At 41.8% G+C, this 22,029-nt stretch overlaps 4 protein-coding genes across 6 annotated transcripts; all 4 read right to left on the bottom strand.

Moving 5' to 3' along the window:
* Nucleotides 1–592: 592 nt before the first annotated feature.
* Nucleotides 593–3,167, bottom strand: LOC106746041 (cytochrome P450 9e2). Of its 2 annotated transcripts, none has more exons than XR_001374571.1 (2): nt 1,193–3,167; nt 593–854 (listed from the first exon to the last, which is right to left on the bottom strand). XR_001374571.1 is itself a non-coding variant. In XM_014622184.1 (2 exons), the coding sequence occupies exon 1, from the start codon at nt 2,821–2,823 to the stop codon at nt 1,273–1,275; it is 1,551 nt and encodes a 516-aa protein (XP_014477670.1). In that variant the 5' UTR covers nt 2,824–3,163; the 3' UTR covers nt 814–854; nt 1,256–1,272. The 2 variants fall into 2 exon arrangements, 1 of the variants encoding a protein (XP_014477670.1); XM_014622184.1 differs by having other exon boundaries at nt 814–854; nt 1,256–3,163.
* Nucleotides 3,168–3,505: 338 nt separating this feature from the next.
* On the bottom strand, nt 3,506–5,525 carry LOC106746048 (cytochrome P450 9e2-like). Its single transcript, XM_014622201.1, has one exon. The coding sequence runs from the start codon at nt 5,328–5,330 to the stop codon at nt 3,786–3,788; it is 1,545 nt and encodes a 514-aa protein (XP_014477687.1). The 5' UTR covers nt 5,331–5,525; the 3' UTR covers nt 3,506–3,785.
* An 820-nt stretch (nt 5,526–6,345) lies between these two features.
* On the bottom strand, nt 6,346–8,200 carry LOC106746055 (cytochrome P450 9e2-like). Its single transcript, XM_014622215.1, has one exon. The coding sequence runs from the start codon at nt 8,069–8,071 to the stop codon at nt 6,536–6,538; it is 1,536 nt and encodes a 511-aa protein (XP_014477701.1). The 5' UTR covers nt 8,072–8,200; the 3' UTR covers nt 6,346–6,535.
* Nucleotides 8,201–10,886: 2,686 nt separating this feature from the next.
* LOC106746237 (neuroendocrine convertase 2) lies at nt 10,887–22,022 on the bottom strand. Of its 2 annotated transcripts, none has more exons than XM_014622581.1 (12): nt 20,989–22,022; nt 18,470–18,574; nt 18,039–18,306; nt 16,533–16,570; nt 15,732–15,808; nt 15,231–15,495; nt 14,733–14,945; nt 13,958–14,058; nt 13,510–13,743; nt 13,164–13,346; nt 12,748–12,865; nt 10,887–12,501 (listed from the first exon to the last, which is right to left on the bottom strand). In XM_014622581.1, the coding sequence occupies exons 1-12, from the start codon at nt 21,142–21,144 to the stop codon at nt 12,337–12,339; spliced, it is 1,923 nt and encodes a 640-aa protein (XP_014478067.1). In that variant the 5' UTR covers nt 21,145–22,022; the 3' UTR covers nt 10,887–12,336. The 2 variants fall into 2 exon arrangements, with proteins under 2 accessions (XP_014478067.1, XP_014478077.1); XM_014622591.1 differs by having other exon boundaries at nt 13,164–13,328.
* Nucleotides 22,023–22,029: the final 7 nt, after the last annotated feature.

Raw genomic sequence — 22,029 nt, 5'->3', positions numbered from 1 at the left:
CACTTCAACTTATCGCGCACACAGCTCCTTAGTTTCTACGTCGTCTGACCTGCTATTGAATTATACTACTTGAAAATAAAAGTTTCACTAACTACCATTGAGACACGCTACTATCTCGATTATTCATTAAACGATAGCCGCTTGTAAGTTTAAAAAAATAAAAAATGTTGGATATTTTTAATTTATCAAACGCAAAATAGTTGTGGAAAAATTAAAAAGTTATAATTTTAAAATCTTATGTAAGATAGCGCAAATTTATTGACAATATGCGACAACTTGTGACAACAGGCGGTGTACAATGTTAATTTCGCACTTTCACTGTCCACTCCTTATAATTGTATAATATTCCTGGAATATTATATGAATATTATTGAATATTAAAATATTCTTATAATATTCTAAGAATTTTATGTAGTATTTTTTTAATATCATAGGAAAGTTCTATTGATACTCTATGTCCACTTCACATAATATTCTTGGCATATTATAAAAATGTTCTTAAAATATTTAAAAAAGAGTTGAATATTTAAAAAATATATAATATTACATTAACATTAAATAATATTATTTTTCAAATATTATTAGGAGCGAGCGTATAACTATCTATTAATATTCCAGAAATATTACTTAATATTAAATAATATTACGTGCTTATATATCTATTAATATCCTGAACACACAGCGTTCTGATGCGATGAATAGGAAAACGCTCTTTTCTCTCGTTCAGAACAACGTAACTGGTTTCTGGTCTCCTGGATCGATGGAAGGTGTCAGAAATGCCACGACTAGCTTCTGAATTTATCCGATCTTTTCGTTCCTGAAGAAAATGCGTGGACGGTCACTCTTTTCCATATCTGTAAAAAGAGGAAAAATAACAGGACCACGTGGTAGCGCAGCGGCGTAAGCCTCTTAAATGCCACTGGGAAGGAATGTACGTTGATTGAATATCAATAAGTCTGTCAGATAAATTATTTAGTAATTAAGTATGTAAATCTCCTATTATCCAAGTATGTTTGAAATTAAGAGAACTACATGGCTCTCGTTGTAACATTTCTCAACTGTAAGGACTGTGTTGCGCTATAAATTTAAAAGAATATATTGCGCCGGATAATTATTAACGCAATAAGTTTATAAAATAACGGATAATATCAATGAGAGGATGTAATAATGATAAAAATTCATTCAAGCTTACATAACTAAACTAAATGTAGGACTTCGGAAATAATCTCTGACAACGATTTTAAAATTAACTTACAGGGTGCTTAAATGTCTTCAAGAATTAATCACGTCGTCGTCAGGCGTCGTTGATCCAACATCAATCATAGGGTGTACATCGCTTCTGCGTTTAACGTTCAACCAGAATCCGCCTTCCAGCATTATCGCCAAACTCTTGCTCAATTTTAACGTGGTCTTCGCGCAAGGTCTTAACTCGCATCGCGCTAATAGATGAAACAGCAAGACTTTAATCTCCAACAGAGCGAATCTATTAGCTATGCAAATACGCGGCCCTAGTCCGAATGGTATGTAACACGAAGAATTGTGGTAAACGTTGTTGTCCAAGAATCTCTCCGGGCGAAATTTTTCCGGGTCATCGTAGTACTTCCCGTCACGATGAATCGCGTAAATCGGCATCCAGACAAGCATACCTTTCTTCAAAGTAAACGGTTTCTCGTTCGGCAACGTGGGAGGCAATTCGTAATCTCTCTCGCACTCTCTCTCTATGAAAGGTGCTGTATACATCCTGAGAGTTTCGCTCAATACCGCATCCAAATACTTCAGCCGATTAATGGCCTCATAAGTGACTTTCCCGTTCGATTCCTCCAGAACCTCGTCGATCTCTCGCCACAATTTCGCCTGAACGTCCGGATTAATCGCGATCTCATGAGCCGCGAAGGACATCACGGTTGCGCTGCTATCGAAACCGGCGAAGAAAAAGATGAATGCCTGGGCGGTCATGTCTTCGATACTCAATTCTCTCTCGGCCCCGCGTTTGCCTCTCATGTCCATCATAAGTTGTATCATATCCGGACGGGTGATGTTCTCGGCGTCGCGCGACACAATTGTGGTTTCTACGATGTTCTTAAAGAAATTCACTATTTTCTCGCTTATCATCTTCAAGCCGAGGAAATGAGCTAGTTTCGGGAACATTTTGAAAGTGAGAAACTTTATCCCCCGAACCCCTTGGAAGTTGGTTATTTCTTTGCCGTAGATGAAAAATCTGTTCGTTGGATTTCTCATAGTGTCTACCTTAATTCCGAAGGCGCACGTTGCGATGACATCAGTCGTGAATTTAGTGAAGGCATCTTTCATATCGATCTCACTTTTATCCGCCGATGTTTCCGATAGAAACTCGGTGAAGTCTACAGCGCACTCCGACATTAATACAAACATGGCCTTCAACTTGCTGGTCGTGAAGGCTGGGCTTAATAAAGTTCTTACGTCGTGCCACTTTTGATCCCTGAGAGAGAATAAATTCTTTGCCGATAAGGGATCGTTGATCTCCACGAAACCACGACGATTTGGAAATGAGTCGAAATTCTTAATGAGTATCTCTTTGATGAGCTCCGGATCACGAAGCATGATGATAGGTTGCGTCATACCGTAAAATCCCAAGTACTTAGCGTCCGGATTGTAATTGTACACATCCTGCAGAATTTCAGTGAATGACGTTTGGCGAAACAATACCGGCGCCATGCAGCCTAATATCGGAATAGACGGCGCATGAATTAGACCGTGTCTTTTAAAGAAATTAAAATGTTTGAAGAGATAATGGATGCTGAGAGCTCCTATCGCGACGGATAACAGTATCGTCCAGTATTCCATGATAAATATTGTCTCAAATTTTTGCCAGAATTAAGTCACAAACAAACGATTGTAAAAATTCAATTACGCAACTACGACGCTGCAGTGCTGCGATGCTCGCGAATTGCTACGCACGACTGGCGGTTATGACTCACTACTGCATGTTAGTATAGTTATCCACAAGAGTTTCATAAAGATCATCTCCATGATGACATTATGGAAGATAGATGACCAATTGAAATCGAACATCGCGCAATGATCTAATGTGTACATAATCACTCTCCAGTTTTTTAACTACTGGTAAACATTCGACATAAGAAGAGGAAAAGAGTCGATAATTTCAGATCGTCGGTAAGGATGAAGTGTTTTCATATCTGTTAATGATGCAAAATAACATATTGTTGATATAACGCAATATAATAATTTGTTGTGAGAGATACCATGGTGGAAATATTTTACTGAAAATATAGCGAAATTTTACTGAAATGTTTTCGAAATTCAATCATCAATTGACCCTCTTTAATTATTATTTCATCAAAATGTCAATAAAAATTCAGTTTTTAGTTACATTCGGCCAATTTCACGATATCTAATATTTCAAAAAATTTGTTATTACTTTTCAACAATATAATTTAACTGTCCTTATATTTCAAAGTATTACATTAAATTTCATAAGGAAAATTATGATTCATTTTGAAATATATTCAGTAATTTTTCAATAACTTTCATCTCAATTTTCATTGATTTCATAGTACTTTTAGCAAAATATTTCCATTATGAGATAAAAGATACGTGAAATAAAACCCTTTTCATAACAAATGTATCACAAGTCACGCCTATACAATTAAACAAATAATAATGAAATGGCAAACAACACAATATTTCGTCGTCAACATGTCACTTTTCACGCATATAAGTATCATTACAATATAAAATAGGCTAGATTTAATTTAATTCACATTCACAGCGCAATTAAGGTGTCTTTACGAATTAAACATGCAGTTGTTGCGAATCGCAGGATGCATATCGCTCCTACGTTGAACATTCAACCAGAATCCACCTTCCGGCGTCAGAAACACACCTTTCTTGCTGAATTTCATCGGCAACGTGGTTTTCGCGCAAGGTTTCAACTCGCACCGAGCTAATAGATGAAACAGCAAGACTTTGATCTCCAGCAATGCAAACCTGTTGGCTATGCACATCCGCGGCCCCAATCCAAATGGTATGTAACACGGTGAGTTGTGATATGCATTCTTGTCCGAGAATCTTTCCGGGCGGAACTTTTCCGGTTTATCGTAGTACTTTTCATCACGTTGAATTGCATAGACCGGGGCCCAGATAATCTGACCTTTCTTTATAATGACGGACTTTTCACTTGGCAATACGGGCGGAAATTCATATGGTCTCTCGCATTGCCTTTCAACATAGAGGGCCGGTGGATACAATCTGAGAACTTCGCTCATTACCATGTCCAAATATTTAAGGTGATTAATAGTTTCATACGTCACTTTTCCGTTTGTGCTTACCAGAACTTCGTCGATCTCCTGTCGCAACTTTGCCTGAACGTCTGGGTTAGCTGCGAGCTCATGAGCGGCGAAGGACATCGCTGTTGAGCTGGTGTCGAAGCCACCGAGGAAGAAAATGAATGCTTGCGCGGTCATATCGTCGATGTTCAGTTCTCTCTCGTTCACGCGTTTACCCCTGATATCCATCATCAACTGTATCATGTCCGGGCGAATAATGTTCTCGGCGTCCCGAGTGGCGATTGTGGTCTTCACGATGTCTTTGAAGAAAATGGTGGCATTGTGGCTTAGGAATTTGAAACCGAATAACTTCATAAGTTTCGGAAATGTCCTCAAGAAAAGAATCTTGAGGGCACGAGTCTCGAAGAAGCCAGTCGCTTCTTTGCCATGAAGATAGAACTGGTTTGTGGGATTTTTCATAGAATCGACCTTAATTCCAAAGGCACACGTGGCAATGACATCGTTCGTGTACTTGCTGAATACATTCTTCATATCCATATCGCCCTTATCCGCTGATATTTCCGATAGAGACTTGGTGAAGTCTATCGCACAATCCGACATCAAAGTGAACATGATTTTTATTTTGCTTGACGTAAAAGCTGGACTTAGTAATGTTCTCACATCTCTCCATTTTTGGCCCCGAAGGGAGAATAAATTATTTGAGAATAAAGGGTCGTTGAACTCGGCTAAACCACGCCGATTGAGAAACGACTCGTAATTCTTGACGAAGACCTCCTTGATAAGCTCCGGGTCGCGCAATAGAACGATGGGTTGTGTTGTGACGTAAAATCCAAAGTATTTCGCGTCTGGTTTAGACGAGTACAGCTTTTGTAGGTAATCACCGAATGATGTCCGGCGAAACACAACTGACGCCACGTCACCAAGTATCATTACAGGTGGGACATGGAGAATACCATGTCTTTTGAAGTAATTGTATCTTCTAAAAAGATGATGGATGCAGAGAATAACTATCACGATGAATAACGGTATCTGCCAGTATTCCATGGCGAATGTTGTTTTAAATCCTTATTGGAAATGATTCGCGAAGGAACGAGAGATAGGCGCACTTTCGTTCACATTTATGCGATATGGCGAGCAAGGCTCGTTCTCGCGCAACTGCGGTATCTGTTATCGCAACTGCGGTAACAGTATATATTCCGATCTTCGTAATCTGACGTAAGTGATTTGGAGAACATTGCATAAGATAAGCAGACCAGCTTCTCACAATTCTGCGGTAAATTTGTTACAGTGGATTCATCCTACGTTAGGCGGGAATAATTTTTTGATAAATTTGACTACACTTACTGATTCTTTATTCTCAAATAATTTCGTAATTTATAAACGTAAGTGATTAATTACAGTTCAACATTGTGCAGTGATCTGATATGTATAAGATGACTATTCGGTTTTCCAATAGCCGGTAAACACTCGACTAAGGAGGAGAGTGATGGTCGATAACTTCAGGTCATCGATAATGATGAGGTATTTTTATATCTGTTAATGATGCAAGACGACATATAATTGACGGAATACAAGATAATTATATTTTGCAATAGATATACAGGATGTTCCAGTTCTCACGACTTTTAATTTTACCGAGAGATTCCCTGATGAATTTAGAGTTAATTTTTTCTTAACAAAAATATCGGGAAATGTCATTATTTATGACAAGTTTTCAGTCTTCAACATATCTTTTTAGCCAAATTACAAATAAAAATTCTGTTAAATCAGTCTTGAAATATATCAGAGGAAATAATTGTATTGTCCACTTTGATCGCTCGAAACGAGCTTCACGAAAAGCTCCACTTTTTCAATCGCCTATCTTTCGAAAACTATTACCGCGACATTTCCTTGAGGAAAAGTTAACTGCAAATTGAAATTTAGCCGTTACAACGAAAAGTAGGTAGATTAGTTTAAAAATAAGATATGTACGTCGTAAACTTAGCTTATCATAATATTATTATTATTGCGACTAATTTTTAAAATAGTCTATATTAGAATAATCAATGATACACGTCGCTCTGCTACATGAAAATTTTATGGAACACTTCTCAGTCAGAATACAATAATGATCAAATATATTTTTTTCGTATTCGTGAAACGAAACACATATCGGAAGCGAAATCTCGTTACAATATAAAATAAGCACCGCTTGTTACAATATAATGAGCAGCGCACTTAAATTGTTTTTATGATTCAAAGTTTCGTTGTTACGAAATTGTCGACTCGATAGTAGGATGCATATCGCTTCTACGCTGAACATTCAGCCAAAAACCACCTTCCGGCATCAATGCTAAACCTTTCTTGCTTAATCTCATCGGCAACATGGTTTTCGCGCAAGGTTTCAGCTCACATCGCGCTAACAGATGAAACAGCAAGACTTTGATCTCCAGCAATGCAAACCTGTTGGCTATGCACATCCGCGGTCCTATTCCAAATGGCGTGTAACACGGCGAGTTGTGATACGTGTTCTTGTCCGAGAATCTTTCCGGGCGGAACTTTTCCGGCTCATCGTAGTACTTATCATCACGTTGAATCGCGTAGATAGGGACCCAGATCAACTGACCTTTCTTTATGGTGACAGACTTTTCACCCGGCAATGCGGGCGGAAATTCATAAAAACTCTCGCATTCTCTTTCAACAAAGACCACCGGCGGGTACAATCGGAGGGTTTCACTTATTACCATGTCCATGTATTTGAGGTGATTAATAGTTTCGTAAGTCACCTTTTCCTTCGAATCCTCCAGAGCTTCGTCGATCTCTTGCCGCAACTTCGCTTGGACGTCTGGATTAGCTGCGAGTTCATGGGCTATGAAGGACATCGCAGTCGAACTGGTTTCGAAGCCACCGAGGAAGAAAATGAATGCCTGCGCGCTCATGTCGTCTATGCTAAGTTCCTTGTCGCCTTCACGTTTGCCCCTCATGTCCATCATCAACTGGATCATATCCGGACGAGTAATGTTCTTGGCGTCGCGGGTGGCGATGGTGGTCTTTACGATGTCTTTGAAGAAGTTGGTCGCACCGTCGCTTAAGAACTTTAGGCGGAGAAACTGCGCGAGCGTTGGGAATGCTCTGACAAAAAGAAACTTAAATGCGCGATCCCCGATGAAGCTGGTCGTTTCTTTACCATAAACATAGAACTGGTTAGTGGGATCTTTCATAGAATCGACCTTAATTCCGAAGGCACACGTGGCAATGACGTCGTTCGTGTACTTGCTGAATACGTCTTTCATATCCGTGTCGTTTTTATCTGCCGATACTTTCAATAGAGACTCGCTGAAGTCCACGGCACACTCGAACATCAAAGTATACATCATTTTCATCTTGCTGGAAGTAAAAGACGGACTTAACAAGTTCCTCACGTCTCGCCATTTTTGGTCCCGAAGGGAGAATAAATTTTTGCTAAACAATATGTCGTTGAACTCGGCTAAGCCACGCCGATTGGGAAACAAGTCGAAGTTCTTGACGAAGACCTCCTTGACGAGCTCCGGGTCGCGCAACATGATGACAGGTCGTGACGTGGGGTAGAAACCATAATACTTCGCGTCCGGTTTGAACCAGTATAGTTTTTGCAGATAATCAGCGAATGATGTTCGGCGAAGCGCAATTGACATCATGTCGCCAAATATCAGGACAGGTGGAACATGGAGGATGCCATGCCTTTTGAAATAATTGAATCTTCTGAAGAAATAATGGATACCAAGGACACCTATCAAGATAGATAGCAGTATCTGCCAATATTCCATGACGAATGTTGTTTCAGATTTTTGTCGCACAATAATTCGCGAATGAGATCGGTGTGTCTTGGCTCACGTACTTGCGATATAGCGAACGAGACTCTTTACGTGCTACTGCGCGTATCCACTCCTACGTGCTGATATATCCGCGGATTTTCTGACGCAAGTGACTTGCAGAACAACGCTGAGTAAGATAATAAACGGACCGGCTAATCGGCTGGTCAGCATTCTGAGGTAATCTGTTACAGTAGGTCCATTCAACGTTAGGAAAGAATATGAAAAGAATATTGTAGTAATATTTGCTACAGAATTTTACATATATCGACGTTTTGCTTTGATTTATTATACTGCCATTTCACACGTGTTATTTACATTTCAGGAACTGAAGTCTAATATGAAGAAATTTATTTTGTTAGGATGAGAAACCCTACTAACGGTATCTATCTTTGTGCTATCAAAAAACACGATAAAGAGTTGAAAAAAAAGTTATAATTTTTTTTTTCGATAACGGTCGTTTATTAAACGATTTATAGCTATTTATGGACAATCAGCGAGCCACTTTCATCCACTGGATTATGCAATATGTTTACCTGTTTGCATTTTTAATTATTTGCGATGAAGCTTATGTTTCTTGTTATTAGAATTATTAAATATTTGTTTTTTTAGCCGCACTGCTGAACTAGTGCGATAAATTAGAGCGAGGCAAAATATACACGTCTCACTCTAACTTATTGCACCAGTTCAATAGCTAAAAAAAATAGATCGATAGATTTCCTGATCGTAATAGATTATTCGACCAAAGATTAGTTATCTTTAGTCGAGGCGTGAACCACTTGAAAGATTGAAATCTTATTGCTTTTAGATTTTTTACAATGTCGTTAGATGGCGCCAGATAAGCTAATTAGTCGCGTTGAGCAGATTGAATGGTTATCCTAAAGTCTCCGTTATGAGCCGCCACTGACTTTAATAAAAAAAAACGAGCGTGTAATATTACTCAACGATACATCAGGCTTTTTTATCTTCAAGTTTTACGATTGTACAACAAATAAACCTTTTATGTAACAGTACAACAAAATCAGCCAAACGTCCTTATTACTTAAAAATGTTATGACTAAACAGAAAGTTAGTAGAAGGCTGTTATTTTCGAACAATACAATTCAACGGCAGATCAGATGCAATTTTTAAATTAATATAAACTAATGTAAACGCCATTTATGTAATATTTCGTTGTAATTTAATTTAACTCTATGCATAGCTAATTTTATTTTCAAAAATATGTTTTTGGAGACTAAAGACTTCAAGCTAAAATGTTTTATAAACTATCACATTATCGTGATTTTTGTAGAAATTACAGCTTATTAAATTTTACGTATCTTCCGTAACCGATGAAAATTATTATTTAGTTTTTACACGAAATATATTAGCACCTATTATTTTCTCCCGCTCTTTCTCACTAAATACACACATTTATTTATTTATTATAACAAAATATAATTGTTCGAACAGTTCGATCGCGCGATACATCCCAATCTTTCGCCTTACCCGCAGCGTTAACGTATATCCGCAAGCAAGATAATAAAAAGTCAATCCTGAACTCGCGGCGGCGGCGACGGATTAAGCACAATAACAAATCGCGATATCACGTGACTTCCCTTCTCACTGTATTATTAATACCGTGCTTAAGGAGGAAAGGCGAGATGGGGGGCGGTGAAGGGAGGGATGCGCGGACGCTTCATTGTCTCGAAGCGCGGGAACTCCGGCGCGGCTCGTTAAGCAAAGGCAGCCCCTCTCACGGTGCAAAGTTTTTACGGCTGTTTCACGGGGATTCTTATCTATCACCCGAGGTATGTCCGGGCCCCCTCGATTATCTCGCGTCGTAGTTGTTGCTACAACTGCGACTTTTGATGCGGCTCCGCGAGAGACCGTAAGTCACTTATTCGCATCCCACATTTAACATTAAACATGGCCGTTTAATCTGGGCGTTCGATTGTCCGTTGCGAAGAAACGCATTCGTAATATTCGTTCGTGGCGAATGGGATCATGGGATCTTTCGGAGTGAGTGCATTTCAATCTTATTAGCGCGATATATATCGACACTTGTATGTAAAGCGTCAGCGCGTGAAACAATCGCCCACGTACGAACGGAGGAATGTCGGGATTGATTAGGGCGTCCCGGATTATTCGAGGGGTTAGGTTTTGCATCTTAAGACGGAACGCTGAATCACAATGTGATACTTCGGACGTTCTTATCAAATGCGTTTAAGCCGATCGATAGTCATTCTTACAGGGGGAGGGGGGAGGGGGACCCAGCGCATAACACATTCGCGCGCGCGAAAATTTGCGTACGCGTAGGTGTTTCTCGCGTACGGCTCGATATATTCATCAAAAAATACACGCAAATGATTTACACTAACAGCGCGCCGCGTCCAGTTCGCGCCGCTGCGCGTCGATGTAAACAAATGAACGTTGTTATTTATCTATTGCGAGTTACCAACTTTTTTTTTCACTCATTTATTCGAAATTGAATAAGGAATCGAAATATGTAAACATTATTGTCGTAACTGATTGAGAAGTACATGTAATTTCTAATCGTTTATAACTTTTATGAATTTGTTTAAACAAATTACATGCTACATAGAATAATGTTTTGTTTTAATAAGATAATAAAATAATATTAGAATCTTCGACAAGTTTTTCTCGGCAAAGTGGGGGCTTTGCGTGTTTATGAGATCGATAAAGGGTGGGTGGTAGAGCAGGTAATAAACGTATTGAAGGTACACCATATAAAAACGATGCCAGCCAAAAAATACAGATTTTATTCATCCACTTATAACGTGTACAGAATAAGGTTTGGTTAAATCCATTTTAACTGTAAGATATATGCGCATATACATATGTATATATACATACATACATATATATATACATATGCATATATCTTTATTTATATATGTATTTATATTTGTATAATTTAATGTAATGATCAAATTCTCTGCTCGCTACGATTCTAAAGTACATCATCTACACATGCGGATTTTGTAGCATCCGTATTTTTTTTTTCTCGCGTTCTTTCGTGTTTTTCATAGACGTCCTCGTGCTTCTGTCGCTCAAAACGAAGATGAAAGATACAGTTTTTTTTTTTATAATGCATTTATATCGTCGTAACATCCACGATGTGATCCGGAATGTCAACAGTAAGATTTATTCTCAGTTTAACATGTCGATTGAGAGCGTTGAGGTGTACGGTATCTCTGAGGCCTATGAAGAGAGAGAGAAAGAGAGAGAGAGAGAGAGAGAGAACAAAAATCTCTTCGAAGAAGATAAGATAACGGTACAAAAAAATTGGCGATTTTTAATCAGCAATCAAGTCAAAACGCAAGACAGGAAGAAACTTCTCACTCCCGTTTTCGTCAGCATTCCGTGATAAAAAAGTTCGGTAAAAAAGGTAACAAGTCATTACGTTACATCGTTCGATGGATTGAATGAGGTTACAGATTTGGGAACATTCAATTGCAATGCGCGCGGTATCAAACAGAATGTGAACGGAGGAAGTTAAATAAATGTTAAAAAGACGGCTGGAAGTTACGAGGACAACGATGATGACACAAAACTCTTGTTCCCGTGATACTCTTTCGCAGGCGTCCTGCACCTTATATATCGATTTCACGGTATTTACGATATTATCACGTGTGTCATTAACGCTGACGCGTGTCCGACTGTGTGACTTCAAATTTACCGCTCCGTCAAAAGAGTAATTTTCAATAATGCTATTGAGTAATACATAATAAACTTTCTCCCATGTCTCTTTGCTTCCCCGATCATAAAATTCCGTTCGTCGACTTGAGAACTCACCGGAAAGGTGTCAACGCGGGCATGACTCTTTCGTAAAATGATGCCGCTCGACGTGATATATAATTACATATAGCTACATGACGTCGTTAATTACGATAGCCGTTAATTACGACTAGACAATGATTCGGCAAACGTGACTACAATAAAAAGTATCTAAAGTCTATTTCCCCTCGGACGATTCAATACCAGTGAGTCTTGACTAAAAACGCTGAAATAATAGATGAGTGCCAGCAATCATCGGCACGAATGATGGCGGTCAGCAATACAATCGGATCTCAAAAATTGAGGCGTCCCCTACGGTTGATCAACGAAATCGGCAGATCGAGAAAGGAGCGGTCGCGTAAACATCTTTCGATCAAGATCCATTTTCCGTTGTTCTCGCCTTGTATCGGCGATGATCGGCGTGAAATCGTCAATATCATTTAGATCGCGCTCAATCGCTCCTCGTGGGCCTTCTTCACGATCGCTAATTTCGAATGAGGATCCGCCGCTGACAGTCCCGTGTACGGTGGTTCTTTGGTACCGTGCAGCATTAATGTCCATTCCTTCAGCCATCCGTGTTGAGGCGTCTGAGTGTTGAAACTTACCTGAAAGATCCGAAAATATGTAAGTCGATCTGGTACGTATGTGGTATCGGCGGAAGAAAGGTTGCGACACTCTGACCTCAATGAGCTTTCGAGCAAACCCGATATCCGATAGAAAAGTTTACCTTCTGAGAATCACGAACAAACAAATTCTCTTTTACTGGGCACGAACGTGTTTTGCGAAACTTATTAAAAGAAATAGTGTTACAACCCTCCTTTCGCCCTACTAGGCGAAATGTCAAAGTTCACCTCTAGCAGCCAGGTTCCCTGAGGATATTCGCCCCATGTGTGCGTCGTCATAAACGGCCATTTCGTAAACCCATCTCTGTGATCGTCATCGTTTACTCTGCGACTCAGAATCATAGATCTGAAAGTCGTGAAAAATCGTATTTGTACTCATTAGTCTATTCGAATTAACCCTTTTATTGTGGGAACTATGTATACATGAAAGTTCTCAAAAATTAGTCTTTCATTAAGAAAACAAGAATGTAAGGTAAATAGGATATATAAAATAGAATGCGCGTTGCCTCCTCCCCTTTTAGGAAGCGAAAATTGACAGTTAAATTAAAAATTAAAAATAAAAATTCGAGATAAACCATTAAGAGGAGAGAAGGGAAAGCTTTATCGTGAGATGAAGACAAAGAGTGAGAAGTCGTTTATCATACCTCGTGCCCATCGGAGATGTAAGGAATAACTCGAGATCGCCGCGTCGAGTCGCGTTTACGGATATGACGGCTTGCACGTGCTCCAAATAGTTGACAGCGTATTCTGTGCCGGCACACGCGTCAGTCTTGATTTTCACGAGGATGGATCGATCGCTCGTGACTTCCCTGGAATGCAAAACCGACCTGAGAAAATGGATTGCCGGCGTGCACGAACGTAGAGCACGAACGTGTTTTCCCAAGCCGGGATAACTTGCGTCACGCATTAAGATGGTATTGTAAAGTGCGTCACTGCGAAATATATTTTATCGGCACATCAGTCCGAAGTAAATCTCAAGTGTCTACTCACTGTGTGTCGAGCATAGAGCCGGCCTCGCAGTGGTATCTCGGTGGTACCGTCTTCCACTTTTTCGCCAACGCTACCATAGCGCCCGCGTCCAAGACGCCATATCCGAAGAGATGGTTGAACTCGAGTCCAACGCCATTCATAGTCCAATGAAATCTATCCTTGGCGTCGAACAGGGAATTTCTCTTCGAAGTTAGGACGGTCAAGTGTTGAATGTCTCTCCACGTCAGCTGTGGGCTAAAATGCGAAATCGAACATGGGCTTATTGAAAAAGCGGAATCTAATCCTTCTCCGGAGCAAGTCGGGCTAGAGTGTCAGTCTGAGTCAACGCTAACATAGCGGTAATATAATATGTCAATACTTATGTTTAAGAGTTCACAGAGGGAGAAAGAAATAAACAGAGAAAAGGGAGGGGGAGGGTGATAAATTTGTCGAACTGTTGTACACTCACTTAGCTTCGAGAGCAAGCGCAAATACTCCGGCGGCTTCCGGCGCCGCAGCGGACGTCCCGCTGTGAGTTGTCGTACATTTCCCGTACAGATCCGTGGTAGCCTACAAAACCGTGGACGCGAATCGTACTTTAATTATACTTACATACCTAAGGTAGCTGTAGCATATAATGAGTTTTTTTTTTAAGAATTCGTTGAAACTAGCACTATATATAGATATTTAAATATAACTCAATTAATGGCGCAATTAAAAAACGACCACTCGGAAGCTGAAATATTCGCAACTACAGACGATAGTCTTTACGTATACGTATTCCTTGAGGTTAACGTCTTCTTTTTAACTTCTATTTTTAATTTCTTCTAAACCACAATTAGGACTTCAATAAAAAACTACTGTAATTTTAAGGACGAATATAGAGATATTATGCAAAAATTTCAGATTATTGACTATTTTGTTTTGAAAATATAGCCATAGGAAATTTACAATTTATAGTAATATATATATATATATACATATATTTATATATTTATACATCATTTTTTATTATGTATACATCTCTATTAATTCAACTGACGTATAAATAAAGCATTGATAAGTACAAATAAAAAATTAATAATATCTCCGTCTTTGTAATGTTGCGTGTATATTTTTTTAAATTTCTCGCCCCCATTAATTTCTTTGTATTTTTTTCTTGATACATTTTTTTATTTCGTATTCCGTAAAAAGAATCAGCTTCCTCGAAATCGAATCCTTTCCAGTTCAAAAGAACCACTCACCACCCCCGTATTAGGATCCTTGGCACCGTTGCTGAAGGTGGAAGCTAAGGTGCTGGAGCAACTCTCGTCGTAGTGAGCGTTCTGTCCGTCGTTAATAGCGCTATTAATACTAATGGTCCACATGCTCGCAGCGTACCCGTCGCAGTTGCAATCGTCCTCCTCGCCGCCATCTCCGGAAGCCCAGACGTAAATGTTACCTAAGCCCTTTCTACCCTGGTGAGCAAACAAGCGACGCGGATGATCAATCCCATCGGTTATTAGCTGCGATACTCTTTCTTTCCATTTTCTACAAGAGAGCTTCGCGACCATTTTTGGAAAAAAAGTCTCCCGACCTTTTTTAACGTAAAACCCCATTTCACCCAGAAGCAAACGGCATCCTTTGTGCATAAATGAGCAATTTCGCCGTAAATGTCATTAGTTCGCTAATAGCTGCATTAATTCCGCTAATTCCGTTTGACCGCACACACGTTGATACGCACGACTGTGTAATAGGTATACCTCATTAACGCCGCGAACAATGGCCCTCATGGTTGCATTTCGCGGTCCATCTACCGTCTTCCCGTCGTCCGTTGGCCCCCAGGAGGCGCTGTAAATATCTATGAGGTCAGGCTCGTGACCCATGCTGTTGGCCTCGATCAGGTCGGTCATGTAAGGTTGATCCAGCATCCGGATCCCGGCGATCTTCGAGTCGTACGCCACCCCGACACCGCACACCCCGTTGTCGCGTGCGGCTGCGACCTCGCCGGCGCATCTTGTGCCGTGGCTTCGATGAGAGCACGAAGGATTTAGTTTGAACTGTCGCGTTTCTCGTCTAGTCTGATCTCTACTTTGATTTCTTTGATTTGCGTTTTATCACGTGCGACCGAGGAAAGAGAAGCGATTTAATGATTGAGAAGAAACGTTCGGACAGCGAGTCGTCATATATGCAAGATAGAAAAAACATTTTTACGCTCTTATTTCATTCAGTTGCTCGAAGTTTTTAAAGAAACACGTTTTTACCTGTTGAACCAATCGTCGGTGTATCTGGGATAGGGATAGGGATCGTTACTGCTGAAGTCGTAGGAAGCTTTAGCATTCTGAAACGAGAGGACATCGATGTGAGTGCTTTATTATTGCTAATCCGTATTCGAGAAGTGTATTTGCAGTTCGCCCCACTAACATCGACGCGAAATCATAATCCCGTTAATACTGAATCCGAGTCCCATCGACAACGGATCGGGGAGCAGAACCAATCCGTCGTGAGGACGGATTAACAAAACCTTCCTCCCTTCCCGACGGGGGCTACAACAAGAGCAACGCACAACGTTCTACCGAGGGGATGCTGGATTTTGCAAAATGGCGGGTACGCCGACGCAAAACTAACGCATATCGACGATACGCCTCGCGTTAGTGTGAAGCGATCACGGTACAATGTAACCGTGGTCCATCGCAGAAGAAACACTGGATGTACAAACAAGTGTTTTCCCGTTCTCGAAGTGAGCAATTATTTGTCAAGCCCGTAGTCTCAGCTAAAGCCGTGTGGCACTATCCTCCTATTTAGAAATTCCTCACGTGTCTGCGCGCGAAATACGCCGGGAATGGCATCCGTGCGAGAGTACGAACGGAAATATTTCGGTTCCCCAGCCACGACACGCACATAATACGCTCTATTAATATAAAGTTACGCTCGCGTAGATTTGTCGCGTGGCGGAAATGGCACCACCTGCGGTGCACCCCTTAGCTTACGGACGTCGCACGCGCGTTCGCTCTAAAAGCACGTTTTGCAACGGTAATGTAACGGTGTGACATGAGTATGCTTACATAGTTGTACTTGAGATCAGGATGCATGTAGTCGACACCTGCAACGAAACATAATATGGTAATACGGCGATTAAAACGCGTATTGCAGAACGGACCCTACTCGGCGCGAACTTTCAAAAGACGCATCCTACATTTTTGTTAAATATTTTATAAGACATCTTTAATCCCCTGACTGGCAAACCGAATTTCGCAAAAAGTGCTTAAGCTGGCAAGAAATAAATTTTCAAAATTTTCATAAGCAATGTCATTAGAATTTTGTATCTAGAGGTTTTCGAGGTCACTATTTACGAGTATGACGTTAAAATCTTTCAAATTCAAAATGGTGGAAGTAATATAACTAAAATCATAATTTCATTAAGATGAAACATCTGTAAATTCTGTATATCTAACGTGTTTTTGAGTTGTTAGTTGCGAATTAACAATAAAAATTGCTAATTTAAAAAATAGCTGATTTAATATGGTGTTCAAACGTTATTTTTTTCAATTTTAGGTCGACCATACTACATCTGCCATCTCGAATTTTAAATTTTGTTGAAATTCATTGAATAGAGCGACCTCAGAAATCTTTGAATGTCTAATTTAAAAAGTATTGAACTACCAGAAATATCAAAACGCAATATTGCGTTTCCGTCAATCAAGGATCTGTCAGATAACGTTTTCATCAAACTCTGATTAATCCAATCGACGATTTCGAAACCGCTATCTCTCTCGGACGAGTATTACCTGCACTCTGTTTTGCTGAAATAGATAGGGATTATTTCTCCCGTTGTTGTTGAGCGAGAAATTACACAGCTGACAATCGGTGTTGGCATGATTCTGCCGGTCCCCGGCATCGATTGGTTCAATGAAAGTTCGGCGAAAGCCACCCTTGGAAGTTTGCTGGAAAGCTAGCTGGGTACGTCAACGTTATCAAGAGGGAGGCATCTCTTGACGTAATAGGTCGCCACGTGCATCGTGCAACGTGCAATGGAAACATAAAGGTTCCATTTCTCAAGTGGAAAAAAAAACAACGAGCCGCGAAGGACAGCAGCAGTTGTGCTATGTCGTTAACGAAAAGTGGCTCGACGTTAAAAAGGCTCTCGTATGATTAAACGATGGCGACCATGATTATGATTCTATGAAAATATATGTCTCTCCCTTTCTCCCTCACACGCACACACACACACACACACACTCTCTCTCTCTCTCTCTCTCTCATGTTTCTCGGGTGAAACGAGAGAGCGTTGCGTAACTCGCCCCTCGGCGGATATCGATTCAAAGTCGTCTGTGCAAACTGCATTCGAGCACGTGTAATTCGAGACCGTTTTGACTTTGAAATAATCCCAGTCGAGGATCAGTTTTTATCGAAAAAACGATAGAGAGATATAGAGAGAGATTAAGAGAGATTAAGAGAGATTAAGAGGGAAAAATAAGAGGGAAACGATTTTCTACGTATATATATGTATGATATATATATATGTATGATATATATACTTATTATTATTATTATTATTATACATTACATACCGTCATCCATGATGGCTGTCGTAACGTTTTTCCCCGTGACACCCTGGGCCCAGGCTGCCTCAACGTTGAGATCCAGCTTCGGTTTGCCACCATTTTGCCCGATGTTCTTCAAGTACCACTGGTACTTAAAGAAGGGATCCGTCGGATCTTTGTTGCCGGGATTCTCCGGATTTTTCATTTCATACAAGGGCACAAGGTTGTCTACGCTGAGGGGTTTGTAGCCCCTCTTGACCCTCTTGAAGCCAGCCTGCTGTATGGCCGTGTCCACCTAATCGCGCGTTAATGTAGATCAAACGTTAAAATGTTCCTGTCCGTTAACCCTTGCGCGCCTCCTCCTTCTCCGATTAGCAATCGCCGAGGGAGCTCGAGAGAGGGTAATTATCGCAGGATTTCATAACTCCGCAAGAAGAAGAAGGATGCGTCAAACTTACCAATGGATCAACCTTTAATCTTCGCGTATGTGGCACGGATCGTTTGCTTCGCACGTGTGGCAAAGCTTTGTGTACGAAGTGATATTCCGTCTGGCTGTCCAGAACCTTTAATAGACGAAAGAATATTTCGTTTAAGACGTGATTAATTCCGTTTCTTCTTTTTTTTTTTTTAAGTTGCTGACAGGCCAGCAAATTAACCTTACGTTAGTCGCAATATTTTCCACTCGTGAATGGTTGCAATGCATCTCACAGATACTTTTCTCTTATTTTCCTCTGCTTCTTAAAACAATTTTTCTTTCATTAGCACTTAGTTAATAGACTAGGTATTAAAGTACAAAGTACAAGTATTGTAATAAAGTACTCGTAATTGATTAACAGTGCATCTATTGGATATTGCGAATAACGAAGAGTTAATTTAAACGTGTGAAGTTACATCACGCTAAAATGTTCCATGAAACTTTTTTTTCTTCCGGAGCGGTTCCACTTCACTTAATTTTGCGTTAAGGCTATTGGCAATTGTGTCAATCTGTATATTTTTTTTCAGTTCTTTTTTGTGTTGCGTCTGCTTTTAGCGGCGTACCATCGCGTAGAATCCGTTCGATATGAGGGAGATATATATATATATATATATATATGTATTTTTTTTGTCTTTTATGTCCGAAGTTGTTGCTAGAGAGAAGAACGAGAGAAACGGTTCAATTTCATCCATCTGTTTCACGACGCGTACGCGAGTGATTAACGCGAGTGGTCGCGACGTGACGGGCCACGAAGTTGAAGTGAAACGACCGATGCGATAAATTCATCAAACGACGGAAGAAGATTCCTCGGCCGGACATATCAACTGTCAACCGGATCGCGCGTTATCCGCGATAAAATCAGTCACTGCCAAGCATGGCAGAATTAATCGCATCGTGGTCGAAACGATCGATCGCCCCGATAATTCAGCCTCCATATCCCGCGGCGGTTAATCGTACGGGACAGCCAGGAAACAGCTTTAATCGGAAGAAACGACGTCACCGCTTCGATAAATACGGCTTACGGGATATCAATTTCCTGCCCGTCAGAGAAAGGTTGCATCAGAAACGTTGTTTAACACTGTACGGCCCGTTGTCGAAGAAGTCGCAATCCAGCGAAATGAGAAGAAAGAAAAAAAATCAATCGGAACCGAAAACGCAGATTCTCCTCTGTACGAAATTTCGTCGTCCGACAAGCTCGAGTTTGTCCAGCTGGAAAATGGTGATATAACAAAAGCAAAATGCTATCAATCATACGAACTTTCGCTCTCTCTCTCTCTTTCTCTCTCTCTTTCTCGTGTGAAAAACGCTTTTGAATCGTGCAAATCGCCAACGTAACAAGCACGGCTGCTATCAAGGGACAGAATGCGCGTGGGCCGATATTAACGGCCGTATTTTAACATCAATCCCTTCATCCTGGAAGTCTAATAATATCACCGTGTGGATACTTTTTACTGACGCACTCGTTACCGCTCGGCAAGGTGCGTGTTCACACGTCCACAGTAAAGCACATCAAACCACGGACGGATATGGCGCTGAACCAGACGCGTGGCGCGTCGCCAGCGCGCGTGCAGCATCACGCGTAGGTAGGACAAGCGCAGGTAATATTTAACCTTTTACCTGTGACACATAAGGAAGCCCTTTTTCGTTACGGTGCCATTGACAAACGAAGTAAAAGTATGCCGCGCAATCAAGCGACACACACCGTCCGGATGCGCATCGAAGACAACACGTATATTGTTTGATCAGCCCCCAGTCGCCCGCGCTGCCGTACTAATTAATAATTAATTAACAACGATTTTCCATTCCGTGCGACCGATCACTTGCTGTGCGCAGGCTATTTATCATTTTATCTATCGGGGAGAGTCGTATTTCCCGAATCCGAGCCTGGCTCGTTCTGTCTCTCAAATTTTCGCGTGTAACGCGACTACAATTTCACGATAACAAGCGAGGCTCATAGCGGGCGACCCACACAAGGGACGGGAAATTTGAGCAAGGGGGAAAACATTCTGCGCGTAATCAATCGCGGAATTAAGCGCGACGCCGAACGCCATACGCGAGAAAAATGACAATAATGATGTTGATCGGCCGCGGGCCGATCCTCACGCATTTGTCGCGTTATCATTCACCTGGGCTCTCTCGGCACGGTGCGTGCCTCTCTGTTCATTCATTGGCTAAACTTATTCACCCCAACAATAACGAGGCGTTATATGCATATTTTAATATGCATGTTGCGCTCTTTTGTATCCGAGGTACAACGAGCATGCGATCGGACATCGGGGGGAGGAAACGAAAATGCGAAACGAAAGGGAAAGATGAGGAGGGAACGTTTCGGTGAAACACGTTTTTTTCGGATATCGTCGTCGTGCGACAAAATAAGAAAAATTATCCAACGAGCAACGTTAATCTCGGCTAAATTTTCCAGCGGATTTTCCAGCGGATTTCCCCGACGGGCCGCGACAGAGAGAGAGAGAGAGAGAGAGAGGATCTCCGCGTCACACTCACCGGTCCGAGATTGACGAATCCGTTTCTGAGCGCTACGCGGTCGGCTACGTGCCTCTCCGCTGGCTGCCGCATCCTCACCAGGAACGTGTTGGTGAAGATCTCGGCGGTGGTCGTACCGGCGGCGAGGGAGAGGAGTGCGATCACCGCGAGCAACATCGTGACGAGGAGCGGCCGGCAACGTAGCGCGTCCGGACCGTACTTCGCATTCGCGGATTCGCGGACACTGGACACTCCGAGGTACTCGGCGACTACTCGAGGTACGCGATGGTACTATGATTTTCGCGGTGGAGGAGGCGGTAGCAGTGACGACGGCGGTGGCGGCGGTGGTGGTGACGGTGGCGATGACGGCTTCGGCGGCGGCGACGGTGGCGTCGACGGTGATGGCGACAGCGGCGGCGGCAGTCGACTCGTAGACGGCGCGGATGACGAGGGAGATCCGAGAGATCCTCCTTCACACTCTCCTCGGTGGCGACCGCGTTGCTGGTCGGTTACACACGGTAAACACCGGTCGCCGATTCCGCGCCCACGTATCCGATCGGCGGGAGCGAATTGTAAGACACACCTGTGGGTGCGATCACGACGCCCGTATCACTGCTCGAGCGTACACGCGAGAGATACGTGCCACGTGCGATCTCTCAGATGTAGGGACGTGGGACCAAGAGCGCGCGGAAGGACCGACACGAGGAGAGAAAAGGGATTAACGATTAACATTCTTAACGCGCGTCATCGCGCTTCGTTTCCCGTAGGTAGCCGCGGGGTAGAAGAGAAAGAGAGAGAGAGAGAGAGATAATAAAGAAAAGAACGATAGAATTAACGATTAACGTTCAACGGGTGCGATCGTAAGCGAGGATCCGGGTTTCTCCGTGACATGGATGAGAGACGCGCGAACGAGGGCGCACACGATGAGGGATGTTCATCGCACGGTGAGAGAATTGTCGCCCCGGGCATTATCTCGAGTCGCGCCCGCGCAACGAGCTGCGAAGAGCGAGGGACTGAGTAAATGAATCGCAGCCGAAGACAAAAGAGGCTGGGGGGGGGGGG

The sequence above is a fragment of the Dinoponera quadriceps genome, unplaced genomic scaffold, assembly GCF_001313825.1.
Source record: "Dinoponera quadriceps isolate SergipeBrazil2010 unplaced genomic scaffold, ASM131382v1 scaffold120, whole genome shotgun sequence".
NCBI lineage: Eukaryota > Metazoa > Arthropoda > Insecta > Hymenoptera > Formicidae > Dinoponera > Dinoponera quadriceps.
Note: the sequence above shows the minus strand (reverse complement) of the source record. Positions and strands in the feature narration are given on the sequence as shown.